General features: G+C 42.5%; 1 protein-coding gene across 1 annotated transcript in view; it reads right to left on the minus strand.

Moving 5' to 3' along the window:
- Positions 1-13,448, minus strand: part of MYH15 (myosin heavy chain 15) — a 146,111-nt gene that overhangs the window by 20,777 nt on the left and 111,886 nt on the right. Inside the window, exons 30-33 of the mRNA XM_055570077.1 lie at positions 12,856-13,052; positions 9,051-9,400; positions 6,820-6,944; positions 3,692-3,807 (exon numbers count right to left, since the gene is read on the minus strand). Coding sequence (XP_055426052.1) covers positions 3,692-3,807; positions 6,820-6,944; positions 9,051-9,400; positions 12,856-13,052 — 788 coding nt within the window. The remainder of the gene's footprint in view (positions 1-3,691; positions 3,808-6,819; positions 6,945-9,050; positions 9,401-12,855; positions 13,053-13,448) is intronic.

The raw sequence follows: 13,448 nt of genomic DNA on the forward strand, positions 1-13,448 counted from the left end.
CTAAACAATCAGCACATTCCACGCAGAGTCAAGAAATCTTTCAAATGAAAACTCCTCAAGCACATTTATTTTTAAAGAAAAATGAAGCAGTCAAGACCAAGGCAATATGGTAAAAGTTCCTTTTCTATTTTTCCCAAAATGTGAAATAGAATTTGAGGAAAGAAAACAAATGCAAACAAAATCAGAATAAAAGCTTAAATTTTGAAAAAGCTAAGGATTTTAAAGTGTCAATTTAATCAGTAATATTTTTCTCTTGCAACGTTGCTCATCTATATCACAGAAATGAAAGATTTTCCTTAATTCTAATACATACGATTCAGTTTTAAAATGATTAACAAGATATTTCGCTAACTAAATGCCATGCCTGATTTTGAGATCCTATATCTTGAAGTTGTGCTAAAATATTTTACTTAGACATGAGAAGAAATTTAAACATATTCTTCTGGAAGAGACTCAGACAATAAAAGAAATTAAGTTGGATAGTGTATGTAGATGAAGACCATGTGGCAAAGTTCAGTATTACTAAGTTCAGAGGAGTGAACCATATGGAAGGAAAAGATGATGGATCATTCCTAGGAACCTGAGGTCACAGGCCAGGGGTGAGCTAACTATGGGCTCTGGGCCAAATTCGGCCATGTCATTTGATCTCTTATTATGGCTGCTTTCAAGCTGAGGTTGCAGACTTGAGTAGCTGCAACTGAGACTCTATGGTCCACAAAGCCAAAAATATTTACCATCTGATGCCATAAATAAAAAGCTTGCCTAACCCTTCCATAGATGATCAAAGCAAAGCAAACAAACACATTTTGATAGCATAGGGAATTTTGGTGCCTCACTCCCCAAAACTCCTTCCCCAGCACCTCTCTGGGTGTGTCTGGAGAGAGCAGAATGCATGCTGGGACACCCCAGTTTTGGTCCACTGAGAAGCCCCCACACATTTCAGCATTTTCATGAATACCCTGAGTTGGGAGGGGGATGTACTTAGCCAGTGGCCCTGGAAGATTCAGGACACACACCTAACTTATTTTCAACCCCAGCTGGGGCCTTGCAGCAGGGCCTGACTTAGACGGCAGTCACAGCTGCCAGTTGGCCTTCAAGCTGGCCGTGGATATCCCTCTTGCTTTCCTGGTAGAGGAGGGCGAGGATCAAAGCCTCTCCTTCCATCAGTGACTGCATTATCACCTCTCTAACTCTAGCTTTGCTAATTACAACATTTGTAAGGAAACAAAAAAGCCCTATGCTATGCTAAGTCACTTCAGTCGTGTCCGACTCTGTGTGACCCCAGAGATGGCAGCACACCAGGCTCCCCTGTCCCTGGGATTCTCCAGGCAAGAACACTGGAGTGGGTTGCCATTTCCTTCTCCAATGCATGAAAGTGAAAAGAGAAAGTGAAGTCGCTCAGTCGTGTCTGACTCCTAGCAACCCCATGGACTGCAGCCCACTAGGCTCCTCCATCCATGGGATTTTCCAGGCAAGTGTACTGGAGTGGGGTGCCATTGCCTTCTCCGCAAAAAAGCCCTATCGATTCATAAAAGTTTGCGAAGCTCTATCTAGAATAGCAGGCACAGCATGTTGCCAACATGAAGTGCTCAATAACTATGGAACAAGTGAAACATACAACCCACATATGAGCCACTCATTCTTTCACCCCAACAGGCTTCCAGCCTGGCTCACGCAGGATCAGCCCTCCCCTAATGGAAGAACAGTGGGCTGGGAGGCAGAGCATCAGTGAAGTGAATGATTTACCAGAATTTTCAGCCCTACCAAGGTTTTTACCTTTGCCTCTGAGTCTCTCTCAGAGGTACTCCTGGTCCCTTCAGCATCCTGAGTCCTGTGTGCTATGCCTCCCTCAGTTTCTACGGAGTTATCCAAGGATTATGTGAATTAGGACCTTGAGCCTCATCTTTTCCTCAGGCAATATTTCCCTTGAGTTCTAGATTTTACCTGGCTTATCTTTGATTGCTCAAAATCCTATGTTTTGCTAGTATTTCCCCCTGGTGTTCTCTTCCGTTTCCTTAAGATCCCCTCCTCTCCTAGCCCTGAAGTCAGATTAGACCCTCTGATTAAGGGTTTCTGATCCAATCTCCACTGGCATGGGGCACTCAGACAGAAAGGGTCTACAAGGTACTTGTGATATTTTGTTAAGATATACTCATCTTTCCTTTCCGGATGTAGCTATTACAGTTATTATGAATCATTAACTAAAACTCATGAACAGCTCACTCCTCCCTCCAGCCCGCCCTTCTTTTTTCAGCCCCTTGACAGCTCCTGCCTCAGCTTCAATTCTTTCTTCTCCCAGCCCTAGCTGTTTGGATCTCCAGCTTCCTTTGCACTTAAATTATTATAATTGGTGAACAGCTCTCTCTACGACACTCAGAGGTACCTGACAAGACGCAGACTCTCTGAGGACTCATTTTTTCTTAGCTGGGTTTATTAATAGGCACAGGTTTGACGTTACCTGAAACGAGTATTTTTTTTTTTTTTTAATGGTACAAGGAGACATTCATTTTTGTTCCTCATGGAAGGAAGTAGGGCAAATATCAAGGTCCAATGTTTTTGCCCTTTATAAAAAAAAAAAAGTCTCTTAGGCACAGCCTCTTAAGTAGACCAGATTTCATCTCCACCGTCAGTCCTATAGAGGAAAGTGCCGGTGAGTGAGAGCAAAGATAACTCAAAGCACACAGAGGACCAAATTTGGCTTGACACCCTCATTAAAAAGATGACCCCCATGGGAGTTTTGTCTGAAGATGGGCTACGGGGAAGAGGCCAGTTTAACTGAACATGGTAACCTTTTCTCTTAATGGTTTAACAAACATGTTGAAAGCAAATTGCCAGTTGAACCTCAGACTCAAAAATGCTTTTCCTTGCTGACATATGGCACTGACTTAAGGGAACAGATCAGATGGATAATACAATCATAGCTAATTCCATGTGTTTATAATGGTGTCTTTGATCTATAGAGTGTGAAGTGCTTTGCCAACATTGGCTTACTGATCTTCCTCGCCACCTTCTGTGACATGGATGGGGCTGCTTTCATCCCCTCACTTCACTGAGAAGCTAAGAAGTGAGATGTCTAAAATCATCAGCTTGTTATGATGAAGCTAAGAAAAGATCCTGCAACCCAGGATTCCTATTTAATTCAGTTTCCTGACTATTAAGACTCAGCTGCTTCAACAGGGATTCAATAAGCAGCTTGGCTCTTAGCTTCAGCCCCTCTCCAAACAAATGGCTACAGGTACAGGCAGGGGGGAGGTGGAAACTTCACTATGATCTGACATTAATTTTAATGTCCAGCATCACTTTTTTTTGGGTTCTTTTCCTTCACTGTTCGGCACCATCAGTCAGTGTCTTGAATACTCAAGAAAGAAGCTTGTTGTAGGGAGATCCAGGCAGTATATACAGTCCTTGTCCACATACTTTGGCTTTTTTTGGTGTGTTATTTTGAGTTTTGTACGCAAGCAGAAGCTGCTTGAATAAGAAAATCATAAACATTAATAGTAATCATGTTAGAGGTATTCTTTTATACTAACAGTGCTGTGCTGACTAGGAAGAGTCTGGTGTTGGGTCAGACCAGCTGTCTCTGTGCTAATATTCCAACAAAGGTTATAAAAGTAGCCAAACACAATGAATCCTTGTTCAGTTAAGGATCCTGAAATATGTAACTATTGTTCATCAAAATAATTGTACATACCTAAAATTTTCTATTTCTTCATTTTTCTCTGAAAGCTTCCTTTCAAGTTCTGCTTTAGTGTCTGAGAGTTCAAGCTGCAAACGAAGAACCTTGCTTTCATTACGCTCCAGAGCCCCCTGAAATACACAAATAAAAAGCATTAAATTAAGCCCACTTTTGGACAAAAGTATTTTTTTCTCTAAATATATGTTACTAATGGAGCTCTCTTTAGAATTGCTAGGAATAGTCAAAGTTCAAATCGGGTCCCTGAGACTGAAACAGGATGAGAGACAACTGATTACCTTTCTTTGTCCTGTTAGTTATAGCTCTGACATCCGCAGGGCTTTCAGCTGTAGTTCAAGAACTAGAACCTCAAGCATTTTTTCTAAATAGAAATTTTCAATCTTGTCTATGACTACATTTCAATTTTTAAATTTATTACTCTAGACTTTTTTTTAGTGGTTCCATCTTTAGGATGAATCAATAAAAGTATGAAAGCTAAAACATGGAAGGTGATAACTCCTACTGGAAACTTCAATTTTGAACATCACAGAGGGATAGAGAAAAGGTTGAAAGCATTTGGGGAGCAAGGAACAGGAGAGTGCTCAAATAAAGGAAACTGGGGTATACCTGACACATAATGCTTGGTGTGAGCCATTATTATCCTAACTATTACTATTACTTCAAATGGATTGCTCTGACAGGCAGGGAAGGCTCCTGCTCCTTTGAATGTTAATATAGGCAAGGCAATTACTTACAGAAATGTTATAAAGGTGTTTCAAGTTGAAAAGGGTAGGTCTGATTAAATTTGAAAGTCTGTTCCATAGATAAAATTTCATATAGAAGAAGAAACAAACAGAACACTTGGAGATGACAGAGGAGGATGTTTATACAGGGACAAGAGGTGACAACAATCTGTTGGGCAGTTACCCACTGGCAGACAGTCCTGAGGGCAGAGGTCACTTTTATAGCCTCTTCTGAGGAGTGCTTAGCACATAATACCAAAAGCAGAAAGTAAAACCAAGTAGCAGTTTCAAAATAAAAATAAGAAAGATGTTGGGAATTTAATATGGCTTAAAGCCTTGCTGCTGTTCTCACAATACTAACTTCAATATAAAAGAAAATTTAAAAAATGCTTGGATAGCAATTTCCTCTGAGGGAATGGTGCCTTTCCTTCCAGGGGAAACTGTCACCTCTAACCCTTTTGAATGCCCTGAGAAAGTGAATCTTTGAAGGTGACCTGCAATAGTTTGAGCTTTGTGACTTCAAAAATAGTTTGATAATGTTTTTCATTAAGGCTCACCCAGAAAAATAAATAACCCAGTATTACAAATACATGTCCAAGTTGATGAAGTATTCATGGATGCAGGTGAAGACAAAACTTGAGAAAATGTGAATAGAATATAACGCCATCTAGTGCTACTAAGGGAGAAGGCAATGGCACCCACGCCAGTACTCGTGCCTGGAAAATCCCATGGACAGAGGAGCCTGGTAGGCTGCAGTCCATGGGGTCGCGAAGAGTCGGACACGACTGAGCGACTTCACTTTCACTTTTCACTTTCATGCACTGGAGAAGGAAATAGCAACCCACTCCAGTGTTCTTGCTTGGAGAATCCCAGGGATGGGAGAGCCTGGCGGGCTGCCGTCTAAGGGGTTGCACAGAGTCGGACACGACTGAAGCGACTTAGCAGCAGCAGCAGCAGCGCTACTAAATGGTATGAACGCTATGGCCTTAACCATCTCCCTTCATTGTGCCAGTCAGTTTAATGAAAAAGACTTCTACATGTTATGTAGGACTAAAATTAATCTTGCCCAATCATAGCTCTCATTGGCTTCTCATGTGGCTTGAAATTTCTACTGTAAAAGTTACTTTTGGAGGTTAAGGTAGTGGCTTTAGAAAGTTCCTAGCCAAGGTGGCTGGAGAACCAAAAAAAACAAGTAAATGAAACAAAGTTCAACCGCTTTGGGGGACACCACAATGCCAACTGAAGGGATTCTATATAAAATATAGATCTCAGAAAACAATTTGCATAAAAAGGCAAGTGGTCTGTCAAGAGCCATCCAGTTGACACATCCGCCTGGCAGATTTCTTACAGAAATGTGATGGTGAGATAAACTGACATTGCTTGACATAGAGCAATCCTTTGGGGTCTCATTTTTTCATTACAGCACCTTTAAAAGGCCTGTGCCCGAAACTGAATGCTATGCCTTTTTAAAACTGATTGTCTCTGTTAGAAGGTAAGTGGATGAGACGTGCATTTTGAATGCTACCTGGTGCTTGGTCAAAGGGTGGGTCAAGAAAATGCAATTCAACTGTGAGAACAGAAGCTTTGTAGGCCTTGTTAACTACTTAATGACCACGACAGGATAACTTCCTTCTGAGTTCAGCCTCTTTGGCAAAAAGATTTTCTCGGGGGTCCTTTCAACCACTAGCTAGCACATGCCTAGGGATAAGGCCAGATATTCTTCCTGAACATTTAATCCATAACACTGAAAACACTCCTATCAAACAACCTTCACAAAGATGAGTTTTCAGCAACAAATGAGAACATTGCTTTGAATTCATTTTTAAAACCACTCAAAGTTTTTTGGGGAAAAAAAGGGTTTTGACTGATTTCATTTAAAGAGAGGGTCAGGTATGAGGATATTTAGTTATGAAACATCCAACAAATATTTATTGAACTTCTCCTATACACCAGGCAATGTTCTAGTCCAGTGCCTCCCAGGAATCTTGTTTAAATGCAGATTCTGATTCAACAGAGCTGGGGAGAGGGCTGAGAGTCTGAATTTCTAACAAGCTCCCCAGTGATGCCCATGCAACTGGTCCCCAGGCCACATTTAGAGCAGCAAGGGCCTAGGTACTGGGGAAAAGTCAGGGAACAAGATACACATGGTTCCTGTTTTCCTTACAGTCAAGAGTCTGCATCACAATTGTTTATCCTGTTCTCTGAGCCTCAATTTCCTCATTTGCACAATGAGAACAACAGTCTGCTAGGGATATTACACAAAATAGTGCATACAAAGCACTTGGCATAGTTCCAAGCATGCAGTTAAGCCTTAAGTGTCATTGTGCTGGTGGTGTTACTAGAATGCAGATCTTCTGCTCTGTCACAATGATAAAAGTCTTCTTTGCTCCCCAGAGGTAATACCTCAGCCTCTTCCAATGCCATCTGAACTTCATTCTTTTCTTGTTCAATCTGTTTCTTGACCTTTTCCATTTTACTTAAGTTCTTCTTTCCTTCTCTCACCTGATTTGTCAGATTAGAAATCTCCTCTAGGGAGGAAAGAAAGACAAAATCAGTGAAAGGAACCAGTCTCAGACCCATGCTATCAGGCATAACAGACTGTTCTGGAAGGCCAGCTGGGACCCTGCTTATGCCATTCTTGGTAACTTGATGACAAGGCCACTGCTGGCACTATGGGTCTTTGTTTGAATTTGAAAACATGAATACCTTTTCAATACATTCTTTTAGAATCTGCCAGAAAGTTGTCTACAACTACTGGTGAGAATGGTGCTTCTTAGAATATTTGCAAACAACCTGTGCAACTGTACATGCCAATCCACTTGTCAGAGCCACACCAGATATTGCCTGGCGGGGCTCTGGGACACAGGCCTGGAATCATCGTTTCAGTGGAAGAGCTTAGCTATGAACACCAGTGACGGCGGCTGTTGCGACAGCGGCTGCGACAGCAGGATGGGAACTTACGGCGTCCTTGTCCGCCAGGAGCCAACGCATGAACCCGCTCATCAGCGCAGGCCTTTGACAGAGCAAGGCATCCAGAAGTGATCAAACCTCTACCCCCAGACACTGTTACTGTCAGTTCTGCCTTTTCATTAAGGAAACCTCTGGAACCTAAGAGGAGCAGAGCAGGGCCAAGTGCTCTGGGAATTACCCACAGTCCAGAGGCACTGGAAGGCATTCAAGAGCCGGACTGCTTCTCTGGCTCTGAGGATACCTAGCTTAAGACAGGATGGGACAAAAAGTTTTAAGTTACAAAAATAAACCCATTAGACGATAATTCTCATGTGAATAACAGATTCTTGTCTGATATAGCCTGTCCAGAAGACAGGCTCCTAAGAGAAAACCCAAGGCAGTGATTCTCTACTCTGACCACACCTTAGAATTACTTGGAGAGCTTCTGAAACACACTTCTGCCCAAGCTCCACCCAGACCAAGTGAGGTCTCCATTTGTATTTCTGGGAACTTACTAGAAATACAAATTCTCAGACCCCTTCCTAGACTTACCGGATCAGAAACTCTGAGGGAGGCTGCCCAGCCAACTGGGTTTTAACAAGCCCTCTAGGTGCTTCTGACACCATCAAAGTTTTCTAACTGTTCCAGCACCCCTCACAGGCCCAGTCAGTGAACTGATCATGGACGGTATAGATCAACAGAGAAAGCAGGTTTTATTTATGTCTCCAAGAGTAATGAACTTATTCCCAGGGCACCTCAGGATTATAACACATGTCACTGTTGGTGCTGCTATAAATTGGCAGCCCTCTTTGAAGGCCTGCTGGGCAGTATTTTAAAATTTAAAAATTCATTCCTTTAACCCAGCAATTTCATTTCTAGGACTTTATCCTACTGAAATATTTGTACATGTCCACAAATATATGTACAGGGATGTACAATATAGGATTATTTATAATTGTGGAAAATTGTGTCTAAAATGAATAAGGTCTATTGAAATGTGTCAGTTGTCCTTATCATAAACACTCTGTTGCTAATAATAATCACGTGGTAGGCCACAGGTACAGGCCCGGTGGCAAAGCCCATAGTTAAGTATGTATGTGGTAGAATCAAGCTGTCTGGGCTCAAATCTCAGATCAGCCACTTAGCAAATGTGAATTTGGCCAAGTTCTTAAACTTAAATGACTCAATCTCGTCTGCATTTTACAGATAGAGAAACTAACTCATAATATTGTCCTGAGACTTAAATAATGAATATTTGTATAAAGAACAGTGCCTGGCACACAGGCTGGGCTTTTGAAGTATTTGTTAAATGAGAAAATATATTAATAAATTTTTAAAAGGTACAGAATAATCTACAATTTAAGTTAAAAAAAAATACTTGCCTGCATATGTGCATGGAAAATCTTGGTAAGGCTAGAGATATAAAGAAATTCTTAATAGGCTTACTTTACTGCGGGGAACTGGGGCTGAAGGTAGGAATGTAGTCTTATTTTTAGAACTCATTTAATGAAAATAGTATCTGTCGTTAAAAAAAAAAAAAAAAAAAATCCAAAGGAAGTATTACAAATGGCAAAGTTAAGACCCGAGCAGGACTGTGAAGATGCTGAGCCGTCTATGCTGGAAGGCGGCGGCCGAGTCCTCGGCGAGCGCACTTCCTGCCCGGCTGGCTTCTCAGCACAATGTACCTTTCAGGTGCTTATTCTCCCTCCGCAGGGCCTCCTGGCTCATGGTGCCCTCCTCGTAGCTGTGCCTGAGCTCCAGGAGCTGGATGCTGAGGGCGCGGGCCTCCTTTTTTGAGGCATCCAGCATCGCCTGGGACTCTTCGTGTTTCCGCCTCCAGTCGTCCAGGCTCTTGTCAAAATGCTGCTGCTTCTGGTTGAGCGCAGCAGCCACAGACTGCGCCTGCCCGAGATCAGACAGGGTGTCCCCGAGCTCAAGCTGTAGTCGGAGCTTGGCTCTCTCCAGGGAGGCGTTTCTGGCATTGGCCACCCCCATGGCTTCGGCAGCCTCCTGCAACCGAAGTGCCAGCTTCTTCCTGAGAAGAGGAGGCCCAAAGGGGAATGAAGCCACAACTCTCATTCAGTGTGTCCTTATTAAACATTGCGCTGCAGTACAAATAGGGGAGCCCCCAAGGATGGTTTCACAGTATGAAGGGAAGTACCTTGTGTCTGAAAAAGACCTCCTTGTGCTGTAGAACCCAGATATCTGCTGACCACCACCCTCTGGCTCCTGTGTCCACAGGTCCTTTATGTTCCCCCACACTTTGGCAACCTGGACTTGAAACTCAGAATCTCTGAATCCCTTTAAGTATCTGCTTTCCCTGAACCTTAAATAAGCAATGCAGACATTATCCAGAACAAGAAACGGGAATAAGAGGAAGATGGTACTGAACGCCCAGCAGTAAGCAACTGTTAAAAATTTTGGGAACATCTAGTCTCTAAAGCAGAGAAGGCAATGGCACCCCACTCCAGTACTTTTGCCTAGAAAATCCCATGGACGGAGGAGCCTGGTGGGCTGCAGTCCCACTCGCTAAGAGTGGGACACGACTGAGCGACTTCTTTCACTTTTCACTTTCATGCATTGGAGAGGGAAATGGCAACCCACTCCAGTGTTCTTGCCTGGAGAATCCCAGGGATGGGAAGCCTGGTGGGCTGCCGTCTATGGGGTCGCACAGAGTTGGACACGACTGAAGTGACTTAGTAGCAGCAGCAGCAGTCTCTAAAGAGTTCCTTGGCTACCTTGCTTGCAAAGAGCCTTCTTCAGCTCTCTCCTGCTCACTGTCTCCCCCTCTCATCATGTGACTTTTAAACATGCCCAGATTCTCTCTTCTCTGAATTTCTTCTCCAACTGGGCTCCTCTTCCCCACCGTGTATACCCACATCCATCCCAGCGGTATGCTCACTTATCAGGTCCTACTGCTGTTAGGGGTACTTTAGCCTCTGTCTGTCCTCCCTTCAGCATACTCTGAGATGGAGCAGCTTATTAAAATGCTTCCCTTCCACCACACTTACAATGCAGTGCTCTTATGCTCCCTAATGGATGCAATGTGTTCTCTTGTTCACGTCTCCTGCAGGGACACTGGTAGTTCCATTCTACTCATTCATCACACCTCTTACATGAAAGGTACTGTATGTACCAAAGCTTTTTCCAATCTACTGTTATTAAACAGAAAATGGTCCTCAGGAATTAATATGTGCCACATAACTAATCCAACAGAGCAATGTGCTCATAAAGCCCCCTTTAGGAATCCTGTCAAAACCAACCTGTGCTCAGTGTCCAGGAAGGACCTGGGCTCCAACAACTACTCTTTGCTCACTGGCTTTCTAGCCATAGTCACTTCACGTCTTTGCTTCATTCTTCTTAACTGTTAAGAGAAGACTCTGATGTATTGCATGATGACTATTGTTGATAATATTGTATTATATATGTGAGTGTTGCTATGAGAATTGAGCTTTAATTTTCTCACCATAACAACAATAACAAAATGGTAATTCTGTGGGGTAAAGGAGGTATTAACCAACCATACTGTGGTAAAGATTTCACAATATGTGCATATTTCAAATTATTATATTGTACACCTTAACTGTACACCATACACAATGGCATATGTCAATCATATTTCTATAAAGCTGGATAAAAAACAGGAGATTCTGATGTTCTATCCCACTTAAAACAAGAATCTTGTAAAATAATTGCACATATGTTAACTACTTTAGAAATGCTTAACTGGAACCAGAAAACAGGAATTTTACTTTGGGTGACCAACTGCTGAGGGACTGAGGGGTTGTACCAGGACACAGGGCTATCAGGGCTCAAATCTGGCAAATCCAGGGCAAACTGGACAACTGATCACCTTCATTTGGCTGATAATGTTTTTCTACATTTACTGCCAACTGCCATTTTGCTCTTTAACTTGCCAACCATAAGCACCTACATGGTTGCCTAGAATATGCAAGAAGATGTGGGAGAAGAAGAAATCAAATCCCTTTCCTCGGGGAAACGCAGAACTCAGAGGCACTAAATGGGCTCATGGGGGAGCTTGATTCCACTAAACTAACTCATCGTGTGAACCCAAGCCTGGAAATCTAAGCAGACAGATCTTCAACTTTCCAATTTAAAACAAAAAAATACAATCCTAGATTTTCTTGTAATTCCACCTCCCTGAGGGGATTTAGAGGCAAAGCATAATAGAGACAATGCTTTATTTATTTGTTGTTTAAGTTTAAAGCAAAAAAAAAAAAAAGTCTTCAGATATAATCACATTTGCCATTTCTCTCTAGTTGTCATCGACTATAAGACCATGATTTGTTAGTTCAAACAAATCTATGTGGTCATAAGTAACCCACATACTTTTCTCTCTTTTCTGTCTCTCTCTCTTAGAAACCTTCAAACAGAATGACTGGTAGACACTTTCACCGGAATTCCTCAATTAGGAAAAAAAAAATCTTGCAAATGCCATATTTTGGATATGAGGAGCCATTTCAGTTCAAGGCCCCACTTTTCTGTGGTCCCGAGTTTTTAACACATTCACCGTGAGTATTTTTAGTATCTGTCATCACAAAGCCCTTTTTAAGTTATTGTGGCTACAGAGACAGATCTCTTGGTATCCCCCCTTTAGGGACAGAATACAGCAGCTGTTCAGCACATGTACAGCAATGTCTTTCAAAGATTTAGGTGAAGAACTGAAAAATAATATATTTGGTTGATACTAAAGAGAAACGTATTGATCTTCCCTGGATTTTTGCTAAGCTACCAAGCCAGGGACATACTATTTTGAGTCAACCTTTAACGCTGGTTTGACACTGTCTCTCAAAGACACACAGTTCTTTGACCTCTGAGCAAAAAGCTTTAGAACTACATCCTGGGACTAAGTCTTAATTCATGTAGGCCCCAAACTTCTGTAGTTCCCGGAAGAACTTCTAAAGCCTTTGTGTAGTGTTGGCTATGTCCTAACCTTAGAGGTGGCCCAAAGGCGATTTCTTTTCAAAGGAACCTTTGTCCCATAGACAGGATGACAGATCCTAACACATTTCCAGCTGCCCCTGTCCATCTTCACAGACAACTTTGTAGTCTACAAGTTGTAGATCAGAGACATTTTTTGATAACTTTAATGTATGGAGATGTATACAGACATGGACTCCATTATTCTGGTGTTCCAAATGAAACCCAGGATTTTACATGTTAGCCTGTTTTCAGACCATAGCTCTTTCACATCTGTGAAGACTTCTCTTCTATTTCTAGAAAGAACCTCCTTTCCCCCCGGGACTTCTCTCTAATGTTTGTCACTCTGTATTATAATATTAATTTTTGAACCTCTCTAGAGTATGTGCTTCTTGCCAGTGGTGGCTGTTTCAGCTTTGGTCTTGGGCTTATTCACACAGTTGGTGAGGACTTGCTAAGTGCACATGTGAAGGCTTGAAGACAAAGCCACTATTCTCAGAGTCCTCTGCATAACTAACTCCAGAGTCAGGGTAGCCCTGCCCCACTCACTTGGCATCCTCCAAGTCCTCAGCACGCTGGATGGTGTCATCCTCGTACTTGGTCCTCCACTTTACCATTTCAGCATTGCCTTTGAGCAGGGCCTGCAGCAGCTCAGCCTTGGCCGCTTGCTCTTCCTCGTACTGCTCTCGTAGAAGGTCACAATCACGCTTGGCCGACTTCACGGCCTGGGCCAGGGCACTCTGTGACTGCAGGGGACACACACAGGTATAAAAAGGCACCACCAACATTAATGATGAAAGCTTCAGAGGTGACATCATCTTTTTTAGATAAGGTTAATAACCACCTGCCACAGATGCAAGCTGAACCTGAACCTAGTTAGTTAATACTAGGGAGAGAATTTGGGACAAGAGAAAGGAGAGGGTATCTAATTGCTGCCATTAAAACAAGGAAGAGAGTTCTATTTAGGGAAATGCCAGCCTGACAATGTGGGCTTCAATAATAGACAGGCCTGGAGTTCTAGAAATAGTGCAGCATGCAAAGGTAGCAAGAACACTCACTATCACTTAGGTAGTAAGAGTTGTATTTAGCAATATACAAGACACTGGTCTGGTTTGGACTAGAAAGGACCACTGAGTTTAGTC

This window comes from Bubalus kerabau, chromosome 2 (genome assembly GCF_029407905.1).
Source record: "Bubalus kerabau isolate K-KA32 ecotype Philippines breed swamp buffalo chromosome 2, PCC_UOA_SB_1v2, whole genome shotgun sequence".
Lineage (NCBI taxonomy): Eukaryota > Metazoa > Chordata > Mammalia > Artiodactyla > Bovidae > Bubalus > Bubalus kerabau.